Raw genomic sequence first — 25,334 nt, forward strand, 5'->3', positions numbered from 1 at the left:
TTGCCCTTACTATGTCAGTGGGGTGGAGCAATGGCAGCGGTAGGTCCTCTGACATAGTAAGGGCAAAGGGCCGCCGGCTGCCAGTCCTGAAAATGGCGCCGACGGGCCCTCGCCCTTACTATGTCACATGGGCTACTGCCGCCATTGGTGTCCCCGAGTGGCATAGTAAGGGAAAGGGCCGTCGGCACCATGTTGATTGCTGGCAGCCGACAGCTGTAGTGCAGGAGATGTGTCCCGGACCGGTCCTTTGCCCCCCGCTGGAGCCTCCCGGACTTCTGTCAGGTTTTGTGTGTGTTGTGAGGGCCTGGGAAGTAAATAAATTTGGCATGTGTGTGGGGGGTGGTTTTGTGTGTGCTGGGAGGCTGTGGGAAGTAAATCAATTTGGCATGTGTGTGGGGGGTGTGAGGAGGGTGGTGGGTATATTTTATCTGTAAAGGAAATAGTTATCTTCCGGCGAAAAAAGTGTGCGAATGTGTTAAAATGGAAGTGAAACGTGGACCTGGACTGGCGAAATGATTAGTGTAGCGTGTGTTAGTATAAGGTGTAATAGATGGCGCTTACGTCCAGCAGATATCGCTGTTTTCTCGAAAAAATCTTTAAACCTATTTTACCTGTCACAGGTGTGACATATCTGTAATGTAAGTACAGAAGAACCTTCCCGTATGCGAAATGAAGGTTGTGTCCAAATTTGAAAGCAATCAGTTCAGTGGTTTCAGAGATTAGCGATTTTGTACAAACTACTTAACATTTTATTTATATAGATTGCTTAAAGCTATTTTACAGGACAGTCTTACTTTTTCTGAAATATTTCTTTAGCTTTCTTCAGATCATCTCCACAGGTCACAAGGGAGCTCTGACCAACTTTTCCCACTGATAAGAAAAATATCAGAAATGCACACATGGCAATATTTACTTATTTATTTCAATTTATATCTCACCTGTCCACAGATATGCTCAAAGCGAGGAACAATGCACAATAACAGTAAAATACAATTTAGACGAGACAGAACAACTAGACCAGTGTTTCTCAACCCAGTCAGGTTTTCAGGATATCCACGACGAATATGCATGAGATAGATATGCATACAATGGAAGCAGTGTACGCAAATTTATCTTATGCATATTCGTCATGGATATCTTGAAAACCTGACTAGCTAGGTGTACCCCGATCAGAACATAAAATAAAATCACATAATAAAATAAGGGAAAAGCCAGAAAAACCAATAAAATGCAATACAATTAAATGCAACAGAAGGGGTAATTTTAAAATCTGCTTACATTGCTGAAAAGTCAGTAGCAGTGGCTTAGCCATGGGTGGCCCTCAGGGGCCTGCACCCTCTCACTTTTGGCTCAAACCTTTTGGGCTCTTTTAGATACCTGCCCTCTTCTTACCCAATCTGCTGTGGGCTTTCAAGGGACAGTTGCTTCTGCCCTTCCAGAGTTCAAAATAGTGTTAGTTGACCTGCAGCTACTGCCATTTTCAAATTTTTACTTACAAGAAAATGGCGCTGGCCAACAAAAATGTGAAAATGGTGCCGGCTGCAAGTTGGCCGGCACTATTCTGAGAAACAGCTCCGGTGGGGCAGGAGGAACTGGGGATTTCTCCTGCTCCCAAGATGACCCGCAGTGGATGGGGTAAGAGGCAGGGATATGGGGGGCAGGGGCTGACCACTGTTCTCACCCATTTAAATCTTCTACCTCCCCAAATAAAATAAAATTGAGTTCTGTCTATGCCACTTCTGCAATATTTTATCCCCATGTTTTGCACCAGTTTTCAAATGGAAAGTACAGGCATACTTTCCCTTTGAAAACTGTCCCCAGAAAAACTACCCATAGAGATTTTCTCCTAATTTTTCTGCAGTTACTTTATCCCTTGAAACAATGTGCATAGATCTGAAAATCTAATCTTTGTGCATAGTTTTCCTCCCTGACCTAACACCCCACTCCCCCTACCTTAGCCCAGGTAAAAGTACACACGTTGTGGATCCCCATGTGCACTGTTACCTCTTGAAGAAGTGGCTGATTTTTCAGACAGTCTGTATTTATCTGGGTAAATGGCTTTGAAGAATTACCTTTGCAACAAACAAACAGTGTATCCCACAGCATCCTTACCTACAGCAGATGAAATCTTCAACTAATCCCACTGATGTGAATTTTCAAAGGGATCTAGCCAACTAAGTTAGGGTTGAGAAACTATGAATGTGAGTGGTGACTTTTTGGATGTAAATTGACAGATTCCTTTCGTGTTTATTTTATTATATTTGTGCGGGATCAATTTGGCCCTTTTTTGTTTTTTTGTAGGCTCCTAAATTAAGCCAGCCAAGTTAGGAGGCTAGTCCTGAAAACAAGTGCTAATTGTCTAACTTTCTCTCCCCAACCTAAACCCAAGCCCCAGGTCCACCCAGAATGTAGCCAGCTAAATTGATCCCGCACAAATATAATAAAATAAACACGAAAGGAATCTGTCAATTTACATCAAAAAAGTCACCACTCACATTCATAGTTTCACATGTCAATTTTATTTATTTGTTTTTTGTGTTTTTATTATTATTAATAACTGCATCAGCAAGCCTGACAATGTGCCTTATTATAACCAAGGCCATCTGGACTACTCAATCATCTGCGGTTTTGTTGAATTTAATCTGTTTGTATGTCCTTGGTTGTAAATAAGGTACGTTGTCAGGATTGCTGATGCAGTTATTAATAATAATAATAAAAAAATACAAAAAACAATAAATAAATAAAATTGACATGGGAAACTATGAATGTGAGTGGTGACTTTTTGGATGTAAGTTGGCAGATTCCTTTTGTGTTTATTTAATCTAGGAGCCACCAAAATAGGCCTAAATCTGGTAGCCAGATCTTCCCTCCCTTCTGAATTACAGTAGAGGAGAGATAAAATGGGAAGCTAGCATCTGCCCCCTCCATGCACCTGTTATCTCTTTCCCACCTGCCTGATAGTCAAAGTTCTCCCTGCAATGCCCCCTCCCTTCCCCTAAAAAAGGGCCCTAAAATCTCCCCAGGCCAAGCTGGGAGGAATATAAAGGCTTTCCGCCTCCTGGCTTGGCACTGAGCATTGCTCAGACAATGATGCTGGGGAAACAACAATGGACGTCAAACCTGAAGAAGGTAAACTTGTGTACTTCTCCCAGCTTGGCTTGGGGAGGTTTTAGGGGGCTTTCTGAGAGGGAGAATCAGTGAAAGGGTATTTTCTTAAGCAGGCAGAAGGGAGGCTAGATAGTGGCAGGAATATTGTTCTTCCTCCCACCCCTACACAGAACTTTGAAATTCAGGCAAGCGGGAGGATTGAGAGTATTGGGGGGTGGGGGGTTGTCAGCAGCCCACACTTTAAATTTAATTGGGGCAGGTGAGGGCTGACTAGCACTAATTTTCAGCATTGGCCAGCTAAGTTTAGGTGGCCATGTTGAGATACCTAAATCTAGCCAGCTAAGTTTTATCTGGCTACATTTAGGAGGAATTTCAGCTGAAGATCAAGCAGGCTAGATTCAGCTGAAAATCAATTTAACATAGCTGGCTAAATTTTGGCCAGCTAAAATAGGAACTCTGCCCTTTTTTTTTTTAAAACAATAATAATATAGGGGCATTTGATGCTGCTCCTAGCTCCTTGCTTTTTCATGGCATGTATGTATCAGAGATACATACATGATATATCAGAGAAAGGAACATAGTGGTATAGTGAAACTGAAAGGGGATAAGGATCAGTGGGTGGAAACAGATGATGAATTAGCAGAAATATTAAATACTTCTGTTCAGTGTTCACAAAAGACGACCCTGGAGAAGGACTGTCACTTGTTATCAAGACTGTAGAAGGGGGTGGAGTAGACAAAACTCCATTTACAGAAGAGAATGTATGGGAAGAGCTAAGAAAACTGAAACTGGACAAAGCCATGGGGCCTGATGAGGTTCACCCCAGAATACTGAGGGAACTCAGAGATGTGTTGACGGGTCCACTGTGTGACCTGTTCAATAGATCTTTGGAAAAGGGTGTAGTGCCTAGTGACTGGAGAAGAGCGGTGGTGGTCTCGCTTTACAAGAGGGGGAGTAGAGAAGTGGCTGGAAACTACAGGCTGGTTAGCATCACCTCAGTGGTGGGAAAATTAATGGAGACTCTGCTGAAAGAAAGGATAGTGAACTATCTACAATCCGGTGGGTTGCTTGATCAGAAGCAGCATGGATTCACCAGAGGAAGGTCCTGTCAGACGAATCTAATTGATTTCTTTGATGGGGTGACTAGAGAACTGAATCAGGGAAGATGCCTCGATGTAATTTACTTGGATTTTAGTAAAGCTTTTGATACGGTCCCACACAGAAGACTCATCAACAAAATGAGAAGCTTGGGAGTCAGCTCCAAGGTGTTGGCGTGGATTACAAACTGGTTGACAGATAGAAGACAACGGGTGATGGTAAATTGAACCTACTCTGAAGAGAGAATGGTGTTAAGTGGAGTGCCACAGGGATCGGTGTTGGGACCGGTTCTGTTGAACATCTTCGTGAGCGACATTGCAGAAGGGTTTAGAAGATAACGTTTGTCTATTTGCAGATGATACTAAGATCTACAACAGAGTGGATACACTGGAAGGAGTACAGAGAATGAGATGGGATTTAAGGACGCTGGAAGAGTGGGCGAACATATGGCAGCTGGGATTCAATGCCAAGAAATGCAGAGTCATGCATCTGGGGCATGGTATCCAAAAAAACTATATGTGCTGGGGGGTGAAGGGCTGATGTGCACAGAGCAGGAGAGAGACCTTGGGGTGATAGTGTCTAATGACCTGAAGTCGACGAAGCAGTGTGACACCACTATAGCCAAAGCCAGAAGAATGCTGGGCTGCATAGAGAAAGTAATATCTAGTAAGAAAAGGGAAGTGATAATCCCCTTTGTACAGGTCCTTTGTGAGGCCTCACCTGGAGTACTGTGTTCAGTTCTGGAGCCGTATCTCAAAGGAGACAGAGACAGGATGGAGGCGGTTCAGAGAAGGGCAACTAAAATAGTGGGTAGTCTCCATCGAATGACTTATGAGGAGAAGCTGAAGAACCTGAATATGTATACCCTGAAGGAGAGGAGGAGCAGGGGAGATATGATACAGACTTTCAGATACTTGAAAGGTTTTAATGATCCATGGTCGTCAACAAACCTTTTCCATTGGAAACAATTTAGTAGAACTAGGGGTCACGATTTGAAACTCCAGGGAGGAAGACTTAGAACCAATGTCAGGAAATATTTCTTCACTGAGAGGGTGGTGGATGCCTGGAATGCCCTTCCGGAGGAAGTGGTGAAGACTAAAACTGTGAAGGATTTCAAAGGGGCATGGTATAAATACTGTGGGCCAGATTTTAGTAGGTATACGTGGGCATAGATTTGTGCGCACAAATCTACGCCCAATTTTATAACATGCGCGTGCAGCCACGTGCATGTTATAAAATCCGGGGTCGGCGCACGCAAGGGGATGAACACTTGTGCACCTTGCGCGTGCTGAGCCCTAGAGGAGCCCCAATGGCTTTCCCCGTTCCCTCTGAGGCCGCTCCGATTTCGGAGCGGCCTCAGAGGGAACTTTCCTTCCGCCCCCCCCCCCCACCTTCCCCTTCCATCCCCTACCTAACCCGCCCCCCAGCCCTATCTAAACCCCCCCCCTTGACCTTTGTTGAATAAGTTGCGTCTGCCTCCGGGCAGGTATAGGTTGCACGCACCGGCCGAGTGCCGGCGCACGATCCCCGGGCTCAGCGGCAGTGGAGAGGCCTCTGGACCCGCCCCCAGACTGCCCCTTTTTTTCAAGCCCCGGGACATGCGCGCATCGCCAGGCCTATGCAAAATAGGCTCGGTGCGCGCAGGAGCGGGTTTTCGGGGTTACGCGCGTAACCCTTTTAAAATCCGCCCCTGTGGATCCCTAAAAGGTTAGAGGATGGGAATAAATAAAAAAGCTAAATCTAAGAGAAACATGGGGGTAACTTGCACGGAGCTGCAGTTACTACCTTGGGAAGCTTGCTGGGCAGACTAGATGGACCATTTTGGTCTTTTTCTGCCGTCATTACTTTGTTACTATATGTTAAAGAAACACACATCCATCTATAGGCACTGATGCCTCAAAGTAGAGATGATACACAACATTCATTACACTTCCTCCACTAAATACTAAAACTGAAATTCCAAACTGTGCAAGGATCAGAAAGGAAACCAACTCAGGTGAACCTTGCAGTGCTACTCTTGGTCTTGAAGGGATCATGCATGAAACAGGCCTAAATCCAACTAGTCTTGTTGGACAGCAATCAGCATTACCAAAATGTAAAGGAATTGCTTATCCTAAGTCTGACAGCCTCGGATAAGGATGTATTCAGAAGTTAGGCCTCTAATGGACTCTGTATTCTCACACCAAGCCTACATTACGTAACTGTAAACGAGTATAGGAACAGATGTACAGGCTCTGGGAGTAAGTGAACTGTTTTTCGCTCTATGTTTTGGGAGATTGCAGTCTCTCAAAGGAGAAATTACTACTTACTTGATAATTTCCTTTCCTCTAAGGAAGGCAGGGCAATCCACACCAGTGAGTTATGCACCTCTAACCAGCAGATGGAGATGGAGAAAAGCTGACTCGCTGACATCAAGGACATATAAGCCCTGCCCCGACATTAGCCAGACAGTATTCTCTGGCAAAGCCAAATTGTGGATAAACTGATGATTTCAACCAACGGTAAACACTGAGCCCCGTCAAAAGAAGGCTGGTTATGGCACTTACCAGTCCATCAAAATAATTAACAGATATAACACTATTTGTCGTCCGACCTCAGAGATGAACTAAAAGCAAGTAGGCAGCTCAGGGCAGGAAGTGGATTGGCCTGCCTTCCTTAGAGGAAAGGAAATTATCAGCTAAGTAGTAATTTCTCTTTCCTCTGCATTCAGGCAGGCCAATTCACACTGGGGGATGTACCAAAGCTACTCCTGAAAAGAGCGGGAGGCTGCCTGCTGTCCCATCAACACCACACGTGCGAAGGCACGTGTGGTGTTGATGGGACAGCAGGCAGCATTACTTTCTCCAAGTAATGCTTGGAGAAAGTGTGTAAGGAGGACCATGTCTATGCTTGGCAAATCTCGACAGGAGACAGCCAAAGCTCCACCCACGATACCGCTTGAGCCCTACTGGAATGTGTCCTAACCTGTCTAGGCAAAAGGACAGCAGCATCCACATAGGCAGTTGTGATGACTTTTACCCGAAGGGCTATAATTGCCTGCGTTACTAGATCACGCCGTTTACCCTCCACCATGGAGCACAGTCGATCAGACTTCCTGACTCGCAGTCTTCCAAATGACCCTGCCTGTCATCGGTCATGGTGGGAAGGTATACAACACCCTGCTCCGCGGCCAGATCTAGCGATCTCTGATCCCTTCTGTGACTGAAGAACCATGGTACCTTTGCATTTCTGGAGGTTGCCAATAAATCCAGATACGGGCAACCCCCATCGGATGATTATGAGTTGAAAAGCATCTGCCAATTCCCACTCTCCTGGGTCCAAGTCCTGCCTGTTGAGGAAGTCAGCCCATACATTATCATTCCCAGAAAAGTGTGAGGTGGATATGACCTGGAGGTGTTGTTCTGCCCACATTATGAGTGCATCTACTTCCACCGACATCTATTGGCTTCTGGTTCCACCTTGATGATTGACATAGGCCACCATCATAGCATTGTCCAACATTATCCTCACCACTCAAGCTTCCAGTCACTCGGCGAACTACAAGCATGCCAAACAAACTACACATGCTTCTAACTGACAGATGGTCCACTGCCGCTCCTCGGAACTCCAAGGACCCTGCATTATTAACTCCTGACAGCAAGACCCACAACCCTGAAGGCTCACATCTATTCCCTGTACGTACACGATCAGTCCAGAATCCTGGGTTTGGCCCCCCCCCTCTAGCAGATGGAGACCATAACAACACTCCGCCTATAAATAGAATGGTGCCACCTACAGTCTGGGAGTATTCCTCTGTCTCCAGCAGATGGTGGGGGTGCCAAACCTACAGTCTGGTCTGTGTGGTAGTTTGTTTTGGGAGTTAGTCAGAGTTAGGTGGTTTTTCGGTTGCTTTTCTTATTTCTTAGTCAATTTGGCTTTAAAAAAAACAAAAAACCTTAGTTGTAGCAGTGTTGTCTTCAGCCTCCCAGAGGATTGTGAGGTCCTGAGAGGGCCATCCCCCACTGGTCGTGAGGCAACTGCATAAGAGGGTCGAGGACTCTAATTTCTTTCTTGGGCAGCTTTGGGTGCAACACCGGGGAGCCCAGTTCACTCCACCCTACAGGAATCAGCACCTTGGACCACTGCCAGGCAAGTTTCTAAAAAAAAAAAAAAAAAAAAAGTTTTACTTTTCTTTCGGCTGGCAGTATCATGATGGTTCTCACCTTCCTGGAGTGGGGGTGAGTTATTTTTTAAATTTTTTCTTGTCAGTGTAAATTTCTGTTTTCTCTCGATACCGTGATCTTCTTCATGCTGAACGTGCGGCTCGGCCCGCACACATCTTTCACGGGAGGGCCTCTGCTCCGCGTGTTTGCCGGGGGGAGGGGTCCTCCGGGGCCGTTAATGCTGTCAAAATAGTGAAAACTAAATCTACCCGAGTGACTGCGGGCTCAGATACTGCAGGTCAAGCTGATGCTCAGCGCGGGAACGGATGCCATTTCGCTATCTTTCAGAGCAGCCACTTGTGCTGCGATGGGGATGGGGTTTTTACTGCCTCCTCTTTCTCCTCAGCAGAGGTTCCCAGGTGAAAGGGATCTTTTACATCATGATTTGCCAGCAACGGAGGATAGCCCCGAGGGGGTTTCTGACTCCTCCTCTTCCTCGTCAGACTTTGTTTTACTGCTCCATAAAGGAAGCAGCAATCTGGCTTAAAATCCGTCTCTCTGGGGTCAAAGCCTATTTCCAAGAAACGCTCTAGGTCGCAGGGGGCTGCTGACCTATCGAGACCTAAGCGCCCTCTCCGAACAGGGGTCCCTCAGACTGGCTCAGATACCTCTGATCAAGATACTGACCCTGGGGGACCCAGACCCTCAGTCTAAGCCCCCGCAGGGGGTGGATGCTGACGCTGATATACATCTGCAGGGTTCAGCGAGGGGCTCGCATGTGACAGAAGGGGACGACCCGAAGGTGGTCCATCTCTTTAGAAGGGAGGAGCTGGGTCCTCTTATTCCTTCTATTTTGGCTGAGCTGGGCATTGAGGGGCCACCTGAGGAATCCAAACTGGGAGCGATGGATCTGGTTTTGCTGGGCCTGAGAGGCTCTGCTACTTCCTTCCCTTTTCATTTTTCGGCTACGGACTTGCTCTTCCGGGAGTGGAATACCCCGGATCTCGGTTTGAAGGTGAGTAAAGCCATGGATAAGCTATATCCTCTGCTGGAGAATGCTTTAGGGTGAATGCCCAGGGTAGACGCGGCTGTGTCCCCGGTTACCAAGAAGACCACGATCCCGGGCACAGGGGCTACAGCATTCAAGGACCTGAAAGACAGGAAGTTCGAAGTGCAGCTTAAAAAGATTGAGGTGTCAGCACTGGGAGTGCGGGAGGCCATGTTCAGCAATTTTGCTTTGCGCTGGGTTCAACAGTTACAGGCTAATGCAGGTTTCTCCGATGAGGAGGCCGCCCAAGCAGGACAGCTACAAGCTTCAATGGACTCACAGTACTGATGCGCTTCATGATCTGTTGTGGATGTCGGTGAGGTCCATGGTATCCGCTGGCTCTGCTCGGAGACTCCTGTGGTTAAGAAACTGGTCGGCGGATGTGTCCTCCAAGGTGCAGCTGGATTCTTTGCCCTTCAAGGGTAAATTGCTTTTCGGAAAGGACTTGGAAGATCGGTTTCAATCTCTGGGAGAGAATAAGGTCCATAGGCTGCCGGAGGACAGACCTAAGTCACGAGGTGCTTTCTCGTCTCGGACCAGATTCAGAGGGAATCGCCGCTTCCGGCCAGCTTGAGCACCCAGTTCTTCTTTTCGTCAGACACCAACTAGACAGCAGTCCTGGTCCCATTCAAGAGTTGATTGACCTTGAATAGAATGCCCCAAAGGCAAATTTTAAAAGGGAGTACACTTTAGCAAATTTGTACCTTTTGGATCCGAAGGCAAGGGATCACTTGCGATTCCCGAAGGTGGATGCCTTAGTATGTGCTGTTACCAAGCGAACCACCATTCCAGTGGAAGGAGGGGCAGCTCTAAAAAATGCTCAGGATAGGAGGATTGAGGCTATCCTTAAGCAGGCCTTTGAGGCCATGGCAATAAATTTTCAAATTGCTTCTTGCTGCTGCCTGGTTGCTTGGGCTGGTTTGCATCTTTCTTAGGAGATACAAAGAACGGGGGGCAGAAAATTCGGCAGAGCCGGGAATTCCCAGTCTACTTCGGGGGCTAAGTCTTCACAATGAAGGGGCGCTGGTCCATTCCTCGGTGCCTGCGGTAGGGAGCAGACTATCCCTATTTTTCGAGGAATGGGCCAAGGTAACAACGGACCAGTGGGTGCTGGCCGTGATAAGACAAGGCTACGCTTTAGATTTTGCACGGCGTCCTCGGGACAGGTTTCTCATCTCTCCCTGAGGTTACGCAACCAAGTGAAGAGCGATCTAGGAAACTTTGCAGCGCCTGCGGCAGATAGAAGCCATCGACCCAGTACCTCCAGAGGCAAGAAGGAAGGGCCATTATTCCATTTACTTCGTGGTGCCAAAGAAAGAGGGATCCTTTCGGCCCATTCTGGTTTTGAAACGAGTGAACAGATACCTCAGGGTGCCACGTTTTCGCATGGAAACGCTCCGGTCAGTCATTGCCTCGGTGCTAAAGGGAGAGTTTCTGGTGTCCCTGGATCTCATGGAGGTGTACCTTCATATAGGCATCCAGTCGGATAACCAGAAATTCCTAAGTTTTACGATACTGGGTCAGCATTTTCAGTTTCGAGCGCTGCCCTTTGGGCTGGCCACAGCACCCAGGATGTTCACCAAGGTAATGGTAGTCGTGGCAGCCCATCTCCGGAAGGAAGGGCTGTTGGTACATCCCTACCTGGACAACTGGCTGATTCAAGCGAAGTCGGAACCACTGGCCCAGTTGGCGGTTCACAAGGTACTCCAGTTACTTCAGTCGCTGGGCTGGGTGGTCAATTTATCCAAGAGCAGGCTCGTGCCCTCTCAGTCCTTAAAGTATTTGGGGGCTCTATTCGACACACAGCAGCGCAGAGCATTTCTTTCCACAGAACACATTTCCAAATTGCAGGCTCAAGTAAGAGCCTTGTTACTCAAGCATCCTCCCAGGGTCTGGGATTACTTGCAAGTTCTCGGCTCAATGACCTCAACCTTGGAACTGGTTCCCTGGGCCTTTGCTCATATGTGGCCTTTACAGTCCGCATTGCTTTCCCGCTGGAATCCAGTCTACGAACTATTTCTTCTTTTTCTCCCACTGACGAATACAGCACGGTCCAGTCTCGATTGGTGGCTGGTAACGGACAATCTGACTCGTGGAGTTCCCCTGGAGGTGCCCAACTGGACAGTGGTTACCACGGATGCCAGTATCTCCGGTTGGGGGGGCAGTATGCCGGAGGAAATCTGTACAGGGATTTTGGTCTCCAGAGGAGTCACAGTGGTCGATCAATCATCTGGAGACCCGAGCGGTGTGGTTAGTGTTACAAGCATTTCGTCCTCTCCTTCAGGGAGGTCCGTCAGAGTTCTCTCGGACAATGCAACCACAACAGCATACATCAATCATCAAGGAGGGACCAGAAGTCAGCCAGTGGCAGTCGAGGCACGTCAATTGACCAGCTGGGTGGAATAGCACTTAGTCAGCATAGCGGCGTCTCGCATTGCCGGAGTGGACAACGTGCAGGCAGACTCTCAGCCGAAATCGTCTAGATCCCGGGGAATGGGAGTTAGTGGACGCAGCTTTTCAACTAATATGTGACACGTGGGGTACGCCCAGCATGGATCTCAAGGCGACGTTTCAGAATGCCAAGACTCCGCGTTTCTACGTTCGTCGCAGAGAGACAGGAGCAGAGGGTGTGGATGCCCTAGTCCTGCCTTGGCCCACCGAAGTTCTATTTTACGTCTTTCCACCTTGGCCGTTGATCGGCAAAGTACTCAGGCAAATAGAGCTCCATCCGGTGGAGGTCATCCTCGTAGCCCCGGAATGGCCCAGACGCCCATTGTTTGCAGACCTCCTTAATCTAGTGCTGATGGGTCCCCTGCGGTTTCCAGACAGTCCAGATCTGCTACATCAAGGGCCCATCTGTTTGGAGGAAGTCGATTGCTTTTGTCTAGCAGCATGGCTTTTGAAAGGCGACGGTTATGGGGCAAAGGCTATTCTCCAGCCGTAGTGGCTACGCTCCTGCGATCGTATAAGACGTCCACCAACCTCACATATATTAGAGTATGGAAGATTTTTGAGGCTTGGTGTTTAGACCGAGATGTTTCTCCTATCCAGGCCTTGGTGTTGGATATTCTATGTTTTCTTCAGGCTGGTCTGTCCAAGGGCTTGTCGTGTAGTTCCCTTCGTGTACAGGTGGTGGCTCTTGGTTGTTTGTGTGGCTCTGTGCAAGGTGTAGCATTAGTGGCACATCCAGATGTGGCTCATTTCTTAAGGGGAGCAAAGCACTTGCATCCTCCGCTGAGGCATTCTTGTCCATCTTGGAGTCTAAATTTGGTTCTCATGGCTCTATGCTCGGCACCCTTTGAGCCTTTGAAGAGGGCGACTATGAAGGATCTTACCTTGAAGGTAGTCTTTCTGGTGACCATTACATTGGCTCGTAGAGTGTCGGAACACCAAGCTCTTTCCTGTAGAGAACCTTTTTTGCGGATTTCGGAGTCAGGGGTTTCATTACGGACAGTGCCTTCCTTTCTCCTGAAAGTGGTTTCTTCCTTTCATATCAACCAATCAGTGGAGCTTCCGGCTTTCGCGGAATTAGATCATTTGGATCCCTTGTTCAGGGATTTGCGGAAGCTGGGTGTTCGCAGAGCATTGCTCTGTTATCTGGAGGTTACAAATGACTTTCGTGTTTCTGACCATCTTTTTGTGCTCTGGAGTGGGTCCAAGCGGGGTCAGATGGCCTCCAAGACTACCATAGCTCGCTGGCTGAAGGAGACTATTAGCTCGGCCTATCTCCTTCGTGGTAGATCTCTTCTTGTTGGTCTAAGGGCTCACTCTACTCGTTCGCTTGTGGCGTCTTGGGCAGAGTGCCAGATGGTTTCTCCACAGGAAATTTGCAGGGCAGCTACATGGAAGTCCTTGCATACGTTTCCGAGACATTACAGACTGGATTGTCCAAGCACCAGGTTCCGGTGGTTGTGGAGAAGGTGTGCTTCGAGCGGGCCTCTCCGGATCCCATCCCAGGTAAGGTACCTCTGGTACATCCCAGGAGTCTGGACTGATCTGGGTACGTACAGGGAAAGGAAAATTAGTTTATCTGATAATGTTCGTTCCTGTAGTACCACGGATCAGTCCAGAGTCCCGCCCATCAGAGGCATGGAAGTAAGGGAGAGTCTGCTCGGTTATTATGTAATTAATTTTTAGGTCTGAAGAAATTTGCGATTGCTGTCCTCAAGTGGTTCTACAAGGAGGGTTAAGTGGACCAATTATTTCTTTTTCTTGTTAAAGGGTTATTGTACATAGTTCAAGAGATTTTAATGAGATATTCTGCTTTGACATTGAGTAATACTGCCGGACTGTAGGTGGCACCATTCTATTTATAGGCGGAGTGTTGTTATGGTAACTGCTCTGTCTCCATCTGCTAGAAGGGGGGGGCCAAACCCAGGAGTCTGGACTGATCCATGGGTACAGAAAACAGCAAGGTAGGCAGTCTAGAAAAGCCGTGAGGAAAAACGAAAATATAGATGCCCAAATGTCTTTTCCAAAACTTTTATTGGCTGGAGACGTATAAAATCAATTGCTCAAAATAATCACCCAGCTCAGGCCAAGTTTCGCCACTAATCAGTGGCTGATCCGTGGTACTACAGGAACGAAAATTATCAGGTAAGAAACTAATTTTCCTTTGTGAGCACTAACCAGTCCAGTGTCTCCAAGGAAACCCCCTTCCTGGGATGATCAGTCTGAAATCACCACTGCATCTTAGACGCTCACCTCCAATGGCAAGTGGAGTCAACTGTGTACTCCTGTGACTGTGGATTTCACCAGAAGAAAAACGTGTACTGAAGGGGTCACATGCATGCCTTGCCAAGGGGACAACTTTCAATGTGTTTGCCATCGATCTCAGGACTTGCACATAAGACCACACCATCAGGAGAATAGTCCGTTTCAGGGCCTGAACTTGCGCAAGTAACCTTTGAATGTGACTCTCTGGCAGAAACTCTCTGCCTTGCTCCGTATCGAATAACATGCTGAGATATTACAGTATCTGAGATGGCTGTAAATTACTCTTGGCCAAGCTCACCACCCAACCTAGTTCCTGAAGCAAGGAGATCACCTTGCGAGAAGCCAAGCAACTCTCTTCTGCACTTTTGGTCTGAATCAACCGGTCAACCAGATATGGATGAACTAGAATGCCCTTCCTTGCAAAGAGCTGCCGCTGCCACCACCATGACTTTGGAGAAGGTCCTGGGTGCAGTAGCCAGCCAGAAGGGCAGAGCCTGGAATTGATAATGACATCCCAGAACAAGAAACGATGTTCCTGGTGAATGGGAATATGTAGATATACCTCCATCAGGTCGAAAGGCATAAAAAATTCCCTTCTGTACTGCCATTATTATTGAATGTAGAGTTTCCATTCAGAAATGAGTCACATGCAAATGCCGACTGACTCCTTTTAGATCCAGGACAGGCCAAAAAGACCCTTCCTCTTTCTTGGAAACAAAATAAATGGAATAGTACCCCCACATTTTCCTGTGATCTGGGAACAGGAATTACAGCCTTAAAATCCAACAGCCTCCTTAACGTAGTTTCTACTGCCACTCTCTTCTGTAGAGAGTTGCAAGGAGAGACCATAAAGGCATCCGGAGAAATTCGGAAAAATTCCAGAGCATAGCCATCCCTCACCACGTCCAGGATCCACTGGTCCGTTGTAATCTGACCCACCTCTGATAAAAGAGAGATAGATGCCTTCCTATCTCCTGAAAGAGTAGGTGAGTCCCCACCCCTTCATTGTGAAGATCGAGCTGTTCCAGTCCCGGAGCCACATCCTTACAAGGCTTTCTAGGCTGAAAGGACTGAAATCTTCAATAGGGATGAGACCTTTGAAAATATGCTCCTCTGTAAGAATGAAACCAATGGAAATCCCTGGAGCGGCCCTTCTCCCCTAAAGGGCACAATGCCCCCTTCTTGTCCTCCAGTAAATGAAGAACCTTGGATTCCCCCCAGCTATTAGCCATTTTCTCCAGCTCACTGCTGAATAAAAGAGAACCCTTAAGAGGTAACCTTGAGAGACTGGACTTGGAAATAGTGTCTGCCAACTAATTTCTCAGCCACATCTGGCGTCTAGCTGCTCTCATGCAAGCCATCCCTTGAGCAACTGTTTGCACTAAATCACAGCCCACATCATCTAAGAATGCAGTCCCTAGGTCCATCATTGATTCACCATCTGACCCCGTTCTTTGTATCTCCTAAGAAAGATGCAAACCAGCCCAAGCGACCAGGCAGCAGCAAGAAGAAATCTGTAAATTTATTGCCATGGCCTCAAAGGCCTGCTTAAGGATAGCCTCAATCCTCCTAGCCTGAGTGAAAAAGAATTTTCTCCGATTTGTCTTAAATGTGCTACTTGCTAACTTCATGGAATGCCCCCTAGTCCTTCTATTATTCGAAAGTGTAAATAACAGAGTCACATCTATTCGTTCGAGAGCTCTCATGATCTTAAAGACCTCTATCATATCCCCTCTCAGCCGTCTCTTCTCCAAGCTGAACAGCCCCAACCTCTTCAGCCTTTCCTCATAGGGGAGCTGTTCCATCCCCGTTATCATTTTGGTTGCCCTTCTCTGTACCTTCTCCATCGCAACTGTATCTTTTTTGAGATGCGGCGACCAGAATTGTACACAGTATTCAAGGTGAGGTCTCACCATGGACCGATATAGAGGCATTATGACATTTTCCGTTTATTAACCATTCCCTTCTTATAATTCCTAACATTCTGTTTGTTTTTTTGACTGCTGCAGCACACTGAGCCGACGATGTTAAAGTATTATCCACTATGATGCCTAGATCTTTTTCCTGGGTGGTAGTTCCTAATATGGAACCTAACATCATGTAACTACAGCAAGGGTTATTTTTCCCTATATGCAACACCATGCACTTGTCCACATTAAATTTCATCTGCCATTTGGATGCCCAACCTTCCAGTCTTGCAAGGTCCTCCTGTAATGTATCACAATCCTCTTGTGATTTAACTACTCTGAATAATTTTGTATCATCCGCAAATTTGATAACCTCACTCGTCGTATTCCTTTCCAGATCATTTATATATATAGTGAAAAGCACCGGTCCAAGTACAGATCCCTGAAGCACTCCACTGTTTACCCTTTTCCACTGAGAAAATTGACCATTTAATCCTACTCTGTTTCCTGTCTTTTAACTAGTTTGTAATCCACGAAAGGACATCGCCTCTATCCCATGACATTTTAGTTTTCGTAGAAGCCTCTCATGAGGGACTTTGTCAAACGCGTTCTGAAAATCCAAATACACTACATCTACCGGTTCACCTTTATCCACATGTTTATTAACCCCTTCAAAAAAATGAAGCAGATTTGTTAGGCAAGACTTCCCTTGGGTAAACCCATGTTGACTGTGTCCCATTAAACCATGTCTTTCTATATGCTCTACGATTTTGATCTTGAGAATAGTTTCCACTATTTTTCCCGGCACTGAAGTCAGGTTCACTGGTCTATAGTTACCCAGATCGCCCCGGAGCCCTTTTTAAATATTGGGGCTACATTGGCCACCCTCCAGTCTTCAGGTACAATGGATGATTTTAATGATAGTTACACATTTTAACTAATAGATCAGAAATTTCATTTTTGAGTTCCTTCAGTACCCTAGAATGCATACCATCCAGTGCAGGTGATTTGCTACTCTTTAGTTTGTCAATCTGGCCTACTACATCTTCCAGGTTCACAGTGATTTCGTTCAGTTCGTCTGACCCATCACCCCTGAAAACCATCTCCAGAACTGGTATCTCCCCAACATCCTCATTAGTAAACACGGAAGCAAAGAATTAATTTAGTCTTTCTACAATGCCTTATCTTCCCTAAGAGCTCCTTTAACCCCTTGGTCATCTAATGGTCCAACCGACTCCCTCACAGGTTTCTTGCTTCGGATATATTTAAAGTTTTTATTATGAGTTTTTGCCTCTATGGCCAACTTCATTTCAAATTCTCTCTTCGCCTATCTTATCAATGTTTTACATTTAACTTGACAATGCTTATGTTTTATCCTATTTTCTTCAGATTAAACTCTGGAATGTGTTGCCAGAGGATGTGGTTAGTGCAGTTAGTGTAGCTGTGTTTAACAAAGGATTGGATAAGTTCTTGGAGGAGAAGTCCATTACCTGCTATTAATTAAGTTGACTTAGAAAATAGCCACTGCTATTACTAGCAACAGTAGCATGGAATAGACTTAGTTGTTAGGTACTTGCCAGGTACTTATGGCCTGGATTGGCCACTGTTGGAAACAGGATGCTGGGCTTGATGGACCCGTGGTCTGACCCAGTATAGGCATGTTCTTATGTTCTTAGGAAAGAAGAACCATTAAGGAAAAAGAAAAAGGGACTAATTCTTCCCTACTCTTTTTTTTTTTAATCCTAAGCTCAGCATTCCCTGGCTGAGAGAATGCACGAGTCACCGGCTACAGGGGAAGAGGGCACAAGCCTTCACTGCCAAGCATTCCCTCATCCTGAAACGCTTTTTTTTTTTTTTTTTTTAAAGTCTACACCTGCGAGGCTTCCAAACTTATAATGCTTAACTGAGGAAGGGACCAAAAAGGAAAATTGGTTCTTACCTGCTAATTTTTGTTTCCGTCCAGACTCCTGGGTTTTGCATCCCTGCCAGCAGATGGAGACAGGGAAAGTTTTACTGTCACTGCTACATAATCACTTGTGCTACCTGCAGTTCCTCAGTATTGACCTGAAACCAAGCACAAGTAAGTCGTAAAAACACCAACAAATTCAACAAATTTACAAAAACTTTCAGCAAGTCTGTATTCCAAACCATGAAAATCTGTATTCCCTACCAATAAACCTCAGCTGAGCAGATGACTCTCTACCTCTATAAATTGGGCGGATTCTGGACTGATCTGTGGTACTACAGGAACAAAAATTAGCAGGTAAGAACCAGTTTTCCTTTCCCTGTACGTACCCAGAACAGTCCAGACTCCTGGGATATACCAAAGCTCCCTATTTAGGGTGGGACCTGGAGAGTCTCACTCGCAAAACACTCTCGGATCCCTCACATCTAAGCGATAGTGCCTTGCAAAACTTGCAGCAATTTCCAAGTTGCTGCTCTGCAAATTTCCTGCAGCGAAACAAGCTGAGCTTCTGCCCATGAGGGCACCTGGATAACGTAGAATAAGCTCTCAAACCCTCAGGAACCAAGCATCCCCTTTGTTATGTACGTGGATCCAATGGTCTCCTTGAGCCACCTCAAAATAGTAGCCTTAGAAGCCGGAGAACCTGTCTTGGAACCACTCCACAAAACAAAAATGATCCGACCTCCTGAATCCATTCGTTACCTTGCAATACCTCAACAAAGCTCTGCATACGTCCAAAAGCTTAAGCTCCCTCATATGAGGTGCAGAAGAGTCCATCTCAGAAAAAGTCAGAAGCTCTGACTGATTCACATGAAACGCCGATACCACCTTTGGTAAAAACAAGGGAACTGTCCACAAGGATACCCCCAATTCCAAAATCTGCAGAAACAGATTGTGGCAAGACAAAGCCTGCAACTTATAGATTCTCCTAGCTGAACAAATGGCCATCAAAAAAACGACCTTCAGGGTCAAATCTTTAACCATCGCTCTCTGAAGAGGTTCAAAAGTTGCCTCACACCAACCTCTGAGAATGAGATTAAGATTCCATGATGCACAAACTCTCCTCACCAGCAGGCACAAATTCTTAGTTCCCCAAAGAAACAGAAATACATCAGGGTGAGAAGATAGGTAAAGTAGACGGTTACTCTCTCTCAGGCAAGCCAGAGCAGCCACCTGGACATTAAGAGTTGAAAGCTAAACCCTTAACCAAACCCATCTAAAGAAAAGTCAAGATCTGAGATACCGAAGAATATAACGCTCGTACGCCATTATCAATACATCAGGATTCAAAAACCTTCCAGACTCTTACATAGGAAAGGGAAGCAGACATTCATCTGGCCTGAAGAAGCACAGCAATATCGGCTTCTGGGTACCCCCCGCGTCTCAATCGCCACTTCTCAAAAGCCAAGCCACAAGACAAACATGAAAATATTGGCCCCTGCCAAAGATGACCTGGCAGATGGGCGAGACGTAATGGACCGTCCACAGCTAAGTTGACCAGAACCACAAACCACGGCCGACGTGGCCACTCTGGAGCTACCAACACTGCTTCTCCCAGATGTCTCACTTTCCAATGCAACACCTTGCCTACTAGGGGCCAAGGAGGAAACACGTAAAGCAGCACTTCCCAAGGCCAAGGTAGCACCAGAGCGTCGACTCCCTCGGCCCCGTGCTCTCTTCTCTGACTGAAAAACTGAGCCACCTTTGCATTGAGACAAGTCACCAATAGATCCACATGGGGGCAGCATCACCTTTCGTGGATGAGCTGTATTGCTGTTTTGGACAGTTCCCACTCTTCTGAATCCAATAACCTGCGACTTAGAAAATCCACTTAGACATTTTCTACTCCAGAAATGTACGATGCCGCTATCCACTCCAGATGGCACTCCGCCCACAGAATCAATTCTTGAGCCTCCTGAGCCACCGCCTGACTCTTGGTTCCCCCCATCAACTGGACACATCCACCATCCAATTATGCAACCACAATAGCCTCCTGGCCGACACCATAACCCTAGAGGAGGTATTCACCAGGTCATACAGAGCATCAGCAACATAAGCCACAGCTGCCTCTAAATGCTGAGCCTTAAACGCTTCCTCAACAGGTTTTGCCTTTGCACCCAACACAGACATGCCCACTTTATAAAACTGGAACAAATGGCCACCTTTAAACTCAAACCAGACACCTTAAAAATTCTCTTGAGCTGCACATTCAACTTCTGATACTGAACATCCTTCAACACTGTGGTCACTGCCACTGGAATAGTTGTCTTCTTGGTAATGGCCGAAACTGTCACATCAATCTTAGGAAAGGAAAGCAGATCCAATATCTGCTCAGGCAGAGGATAAAGCTTCGCCATAGCCCTCCCTACCCTTAAACCAGCTTCAGGAGTCCCCCACCCTCGATTCACCAGCTTCTTCACAGATTTATGTCCAGGACCATATCAGAGTCCTACTGCAGGACTTTGACCCCGAGCTCCTCTAAAACCTGAGGAATCAATGGCCAAAGCTCCTCCTTACGAAAAAGCCAAACCACCTTAAGAGAGTCATCCCCCTCAGAAACTGGGATGTCCTCCGGATCATTCCCCGGATTTCCACCAACCACATCCAGATCCACCAAAAGGTTGAGCGCCAGAAGCCCCTACGGAACTTCCAGAGCTTCACTGGAGTCCTCTGAACTATCAGTTTGGAACCCATGAGATGGAACCAGACCCAACAAGGCCGCTTGCCTCAGGTCCGCATTCGCTTGGGATCCAAATCCAGACCCGGGTCCCCAGACTGGAAGCCACTGTCTCCTGCTGAGCCAAATAGGCCTCATGCAGGAGCAACACAAAATCTGAAGAAAAAGGTCTTGAAGCACCAGCAACGAGCTGAGAAGGCCCAGGGACAGACAAAAGAGGATTACCATCTCCCTCTGCTCCCTCTACTCCCTCCTTCCCAGAGCCTGAGCAACCCCGGAAAGCCTGAGAGGAAACTCCCCTCCCCTCCATGGTCTGAGCCGCATGAGCCCTTAAAATGGCCACCATTCCTGCATCGAGGGGAAACAGGTCCTCTAGCTGGAGTGAAGTCTATGGTGCTGGAAGAACCGAAATGGGCGACATCCTCCTCTTTTTCGCAGACCTCCAACGATCTCTTACTGCTGGCAGAACAAACCCAAAGTGATTGAGCCGCGACTGCGTTGAGCCATTTACCATCTCTGATGGCAGGAAGCTTGCCTCAGCCCCCGACGCTGAGAACCACTGTGTTGCACTCCCCAGCCGTCCAAAATAAAGAGGCAGGAAGGAAGTCAGCCGAAGAGTATAACACAGGATTCCTATCTGTCTCTATTTCTCTTTTTTTTTTTTAAACTTTATTCAGAGGCTGGAACACAGAGCTGTCCAAAAACTTAAATGGAGAAATCCCAAAAGATTAAAAAAATAGCTATCCTGAGCCTGCAGCCGCCTCAGCAGCCTCAGGAAGGGGAAGAATCCGGCCCACCACAGAAGCAAGGATAGAGTATACACCAGGATTACCGACTCCCAGCTCATCCACCTCAACTAACAGGGATGGTCACTCCAGGACCCACCATCCTCTGGAAGGAAGGCTCGTAATCTTTAAACAAAACAAATTTGGTCTCCTGACTGCAGAATTGCAGGTTTTGCACCATCTGCTGGAGTCAGAGAAATACTGAGGAACTGCAGGTGGTACAAGTGGTTATGTAGCAGTGTCAGTAAAACTTTCTCTGTCTCCATCTGCTGGCAGGGATGCAAAACCCAGAAGTTTGGATTGATCTGGGTACATACAGGGAACAGGTGTCACCTCAGGAGCTCAAGCAATGCATTGAAATCTTCTATATTTTCCTATTTCTTCTCTTCCTTTTTATTTTTTTTTCTCTGCAATCCTCAGTAGCAAGATGCATGTCCACGGGCTGATGTCAGGGCAGGGCTATATGTCTGTGACATTAGCGTGCCAGCTTTACTCGATTTTCATCTGCTGGTAGAGGTACATAACCCACTGGTGTGGACTGGCTTCCTGAGGGCAGAGGAAGCATACTTTCAGATGTGCAGACGAAAGAGGGTATAATTAACAGAAACAGACAGAGAGCGAGAGAGAGGAGTTCTGCAATCTTGAACTTTTACAGAAGTACTAAGTCATGTAAGGAAAGTATTGTGTTGCATTCCTGCTACATTTATGTATTAATTTTTTCTTGCATTGTTTTTAGCATAACCGAGCACATATATTAAACTAATTAGCTTGGAATCTACTGCTGACTCAGAGTGTGAGTGTGCTATGTTGTGTTTCTGGGTGAAGGGTCCTGTTAGGGAGGAAGAGCCTGCAGGAAACTGTTTTGTGTATGGGAGGGATGGATCTCTCCAAGGGAGCTACTTGTGGGATTCTGATCTTGTGTCTTGCTGCAATCATAAACTGAATCTAACAAATTTGGCGCTGTGAGCAGGAAGATCCCAGAATTTCAGTGTTATTAATGTTCTGAGCTATTTCACATTTTCTTTTAATTATCTCTCCCTTTCCGTCATGTCTCTTATTTCAAACACCTTGCTAATTTTTTATTACCTTTTTACTGGATTAATTAAATACATTTCTAGTCAAGAAATATATTATGTTAGTCTAATTAGAAAGGTATCACCTTATTTTCTTGTCTCTGTTAACCTTTATTTACCTACTTTGGTAACCCATCCCCCTCCTTCCCTGTCTATTGGTGAACCTTCCTCTCAATCCCTTCCTCACCTCTGCCCCATCTCATCCAGACATTGAAGCTCCTCTGCAAATCATCCTCCAGCAACTGAATGATGTAGTATTTATTGTTGTTAAACTGAAGGTTGGTCTGTGGAGACAGAAAAAAAGAAACACTTTCCAAAATACTCTTACACTTTAAAAAAAATGTATATTAAACAATTTAAAAAAGTAACGATGGTTAGCTAATTAAGAATTTCAACACAAATTCTGAATCAAATTAAAAGTGCCACAGACAAAATAAAAAGGAACAAGCATGAGAGAGGAGAAGGGGGACTAAGTACACCTCTTAAATCTCCCACGCTGAAACATCAGTTAGCCTTTCTACCAATTCCTTTATCATAAGATATTGCAACCATACATGTTGAACCACAGACGTTTGTAACAAAGCCCTCTTATTTATAAGCTGCTTAAGAGATTCCTAATAGTGTGAGTTTCATCCTCAGTTATTTGTGTTGTCTTATTTTGAAAAGCCAGTGTCCTGTAGCCAAGCACTGGTAAAGGAAAATTGGTTCTTACCTACTAATTTTCGTTCCTGTAGTACCACAGATCAGTCCATACTCCTGGGTTTTGTCTCCCTTCCAGCAGATGGAGACAGAGAAAATCTTTGAGAGGATCCCCTCTTAGTCCAATGTGCCACCTGCTTCTCTTCAGTATTGATCAGTACCCAAGCCGAAAAACATCAACTGAATAACTGAACAATCAAGAACTTAATGGTATCCCCCAATCCCACAACGAGCAGAGGATGAGGGACAAAAAAACCAATTGAATTTGGCAGCTAAGATTGCAGGACTGCATGCCCTAGATCAGGCAAGCAATAAGAAAATACTGGATGAGCAGACTCTTACACCCAAACCCAGTAACTCAATCTCTGCAGTGGGCGGGCGTCTGGACTGATCTGTGGTACTACAGGAACGAAAATTAGCAGGTAAGAACCAATTTTTCTTTCCCTGTACGTACCCAGATCAGTCCAGACTCTTGGGATGTCCCCAAAGCTTCCCTAGACAGGGTGGGACTGCGAGAGTCCTGCTCGAATAACCCGATCGCCAAAATGACAGACTCTGGGATCCTGAACATCTAGGCGGTAATGCCTGGCAAAGGTGTGTAGAGATTTCCAAGTAGCCGCCCTGCAGATTTCTTGACGAGAAACCAATTAACATTCTAACCAAGACATAGCTTGTGAACATGTGGAATGGGCCTTTAAACCTTCTGGGACAGGGCGACCTTGAGATACATGTATAGAGGCAATCGCCTCCTTCAACCAACGCGCTATTGTAGCTTTAGAAGCTTTCTGCCCCTTGTTAACGCCATGCCACAATACGAAAAGATGATCTGACAGTCGGAAATTGTTGGTAATCTCCAAATAGCGCAATAAAACTCTTCTCACATCCAGGTGCTTTAAATCCTTGGCATGAGGAGAATTGGATTCCAAGTCTGAAAAGGCTGGGAGCTCTACCGACTGACTGAGATGAAAAGACGACACTACCTTCGGAAGCAAGGACGGGACTGTACGCAGGGGAGATTCCAGAGTTAGATATTTTCAAAAACAGTTCTCTTCAGCACAAAGCCTGCAGCTCCGAGATCCTTCTGGCAGAACAGATTGCCACCAAAAATACCGCTTTCAGCGTCAGATCCTTCAAGGTGGCTCTCTTAATCAGCTCGAAGGACACTGCACACAAGCCCCGAAGGACCAAATTCAAACTCCATGAAGGACACACCCGACGGACAGGAGGACACAAATGCTTCACCCCAGAAGAAAACATATCAGATCCGGATGAGCCGCAAGGGAAGAGCGTTCCAAGAGACCTGGCGCCAGTCACCAAAAGAGACTGGAAATGGTGACTTCGGGGAGAGGGAGCTGAAGATGGAATTATTCAGATAACGGATTCCAACGGGACAGCCACACTCTCTGCAGAGGTCTCATGTGAGCAAAGACCCATAGGACGAGCTCCAAGGTTGATGCTATGGAACCAAGGACCTGTAAATAGTCCCAAATTCTGGGCACTTGCACTCACATCAGGTTCAGGACTTGAGCATCCTCTCTTGTGAGAGAAAAACCTTTCCCACGTCTGTATCGAATCGGACCCCTAGAAACTCCAGGATCCAGGACGGGTCCCCCACTGGACCACCAGGTACCTGTAAAAAGTTTTTGGGGGGGGGGTCGGGAGGGTGGGGGAAGCTAAGGGGTTACTTTTAAAGGGTCGGGGGTGGGTTTTTTGTTTATCGGCTCAGGTGCAGCCGATAAACAAAACTGCGATCGGGCCCGATTGAAAAAAACCCACATGTGAATCGGAACCGGAATCCGAACCGATTCCGGTTCCGATTCACATCTCTAATCTCTGATGATCCCAAAGTGCAAGTAAGCTTCCGTCAGATCCAAGGAGGACAAGAACTCCCCCGGCGCACTACTGCTATCACCGAACGGAGAGTCTCCATCCGAAAGCGGGGCACCTTGAGGGCCACATTGACCTTCTTCAAATCCAGGAAGGGGCGGAAGGATCCCTCCTTCTTTGGAACTACGAAGTAGATTGAATATCTCCCCTGGCCATGTTCTTGGTGGGGCACTGGAACAATGGCCCCTAGTTCTCTCAAATCAGGGAAGAGTCTGTTGGATGATCTGC

At 46.5% G+C, this 25,334-nt stretch overlaps 1 protein-coding gene across 1 annotated transcript in view; it reads right to left on the reverse strand.

Annotated features, from left to right (window-relative positions):
* PARP2 (poly(ADP-ribose) polymerase 2) overlaps positions 1–25,334 on the reverse strand; it is a 163,688-nt gene that overhangs the window by 94,377 nt on the left and 43,977 nt on the right. The window contains exons 8-9 of the mRNA XM_029614939.1: positions 22,708–22,804; positions 795–870 (exon numbers count right to left, since the gene is read on the reverse strand). Coding sequence (XP_029470799.1) covers positions 795–870; positions 22,708–22,804 — 173 coding nt within the window. The remainder of the gene's footprint in view (positions 1–794; positions 871–22,707; positions 22,805–25,334) is intronic.

Source organism: Rhinatrema bivittatum, chromosome 8, assembly GCF_901001135.1.
Source record: "Rhinatrema bivittatum chromosome 8, aRhiBiv1.1, whole genome shotgun sequence".
NCBI lineage: Eukaryota > Metazoa > Chordata > Amphibia > Gymnophiona > Rhinatrematidae > Rhinatrema > Rhinatrema bivittatum.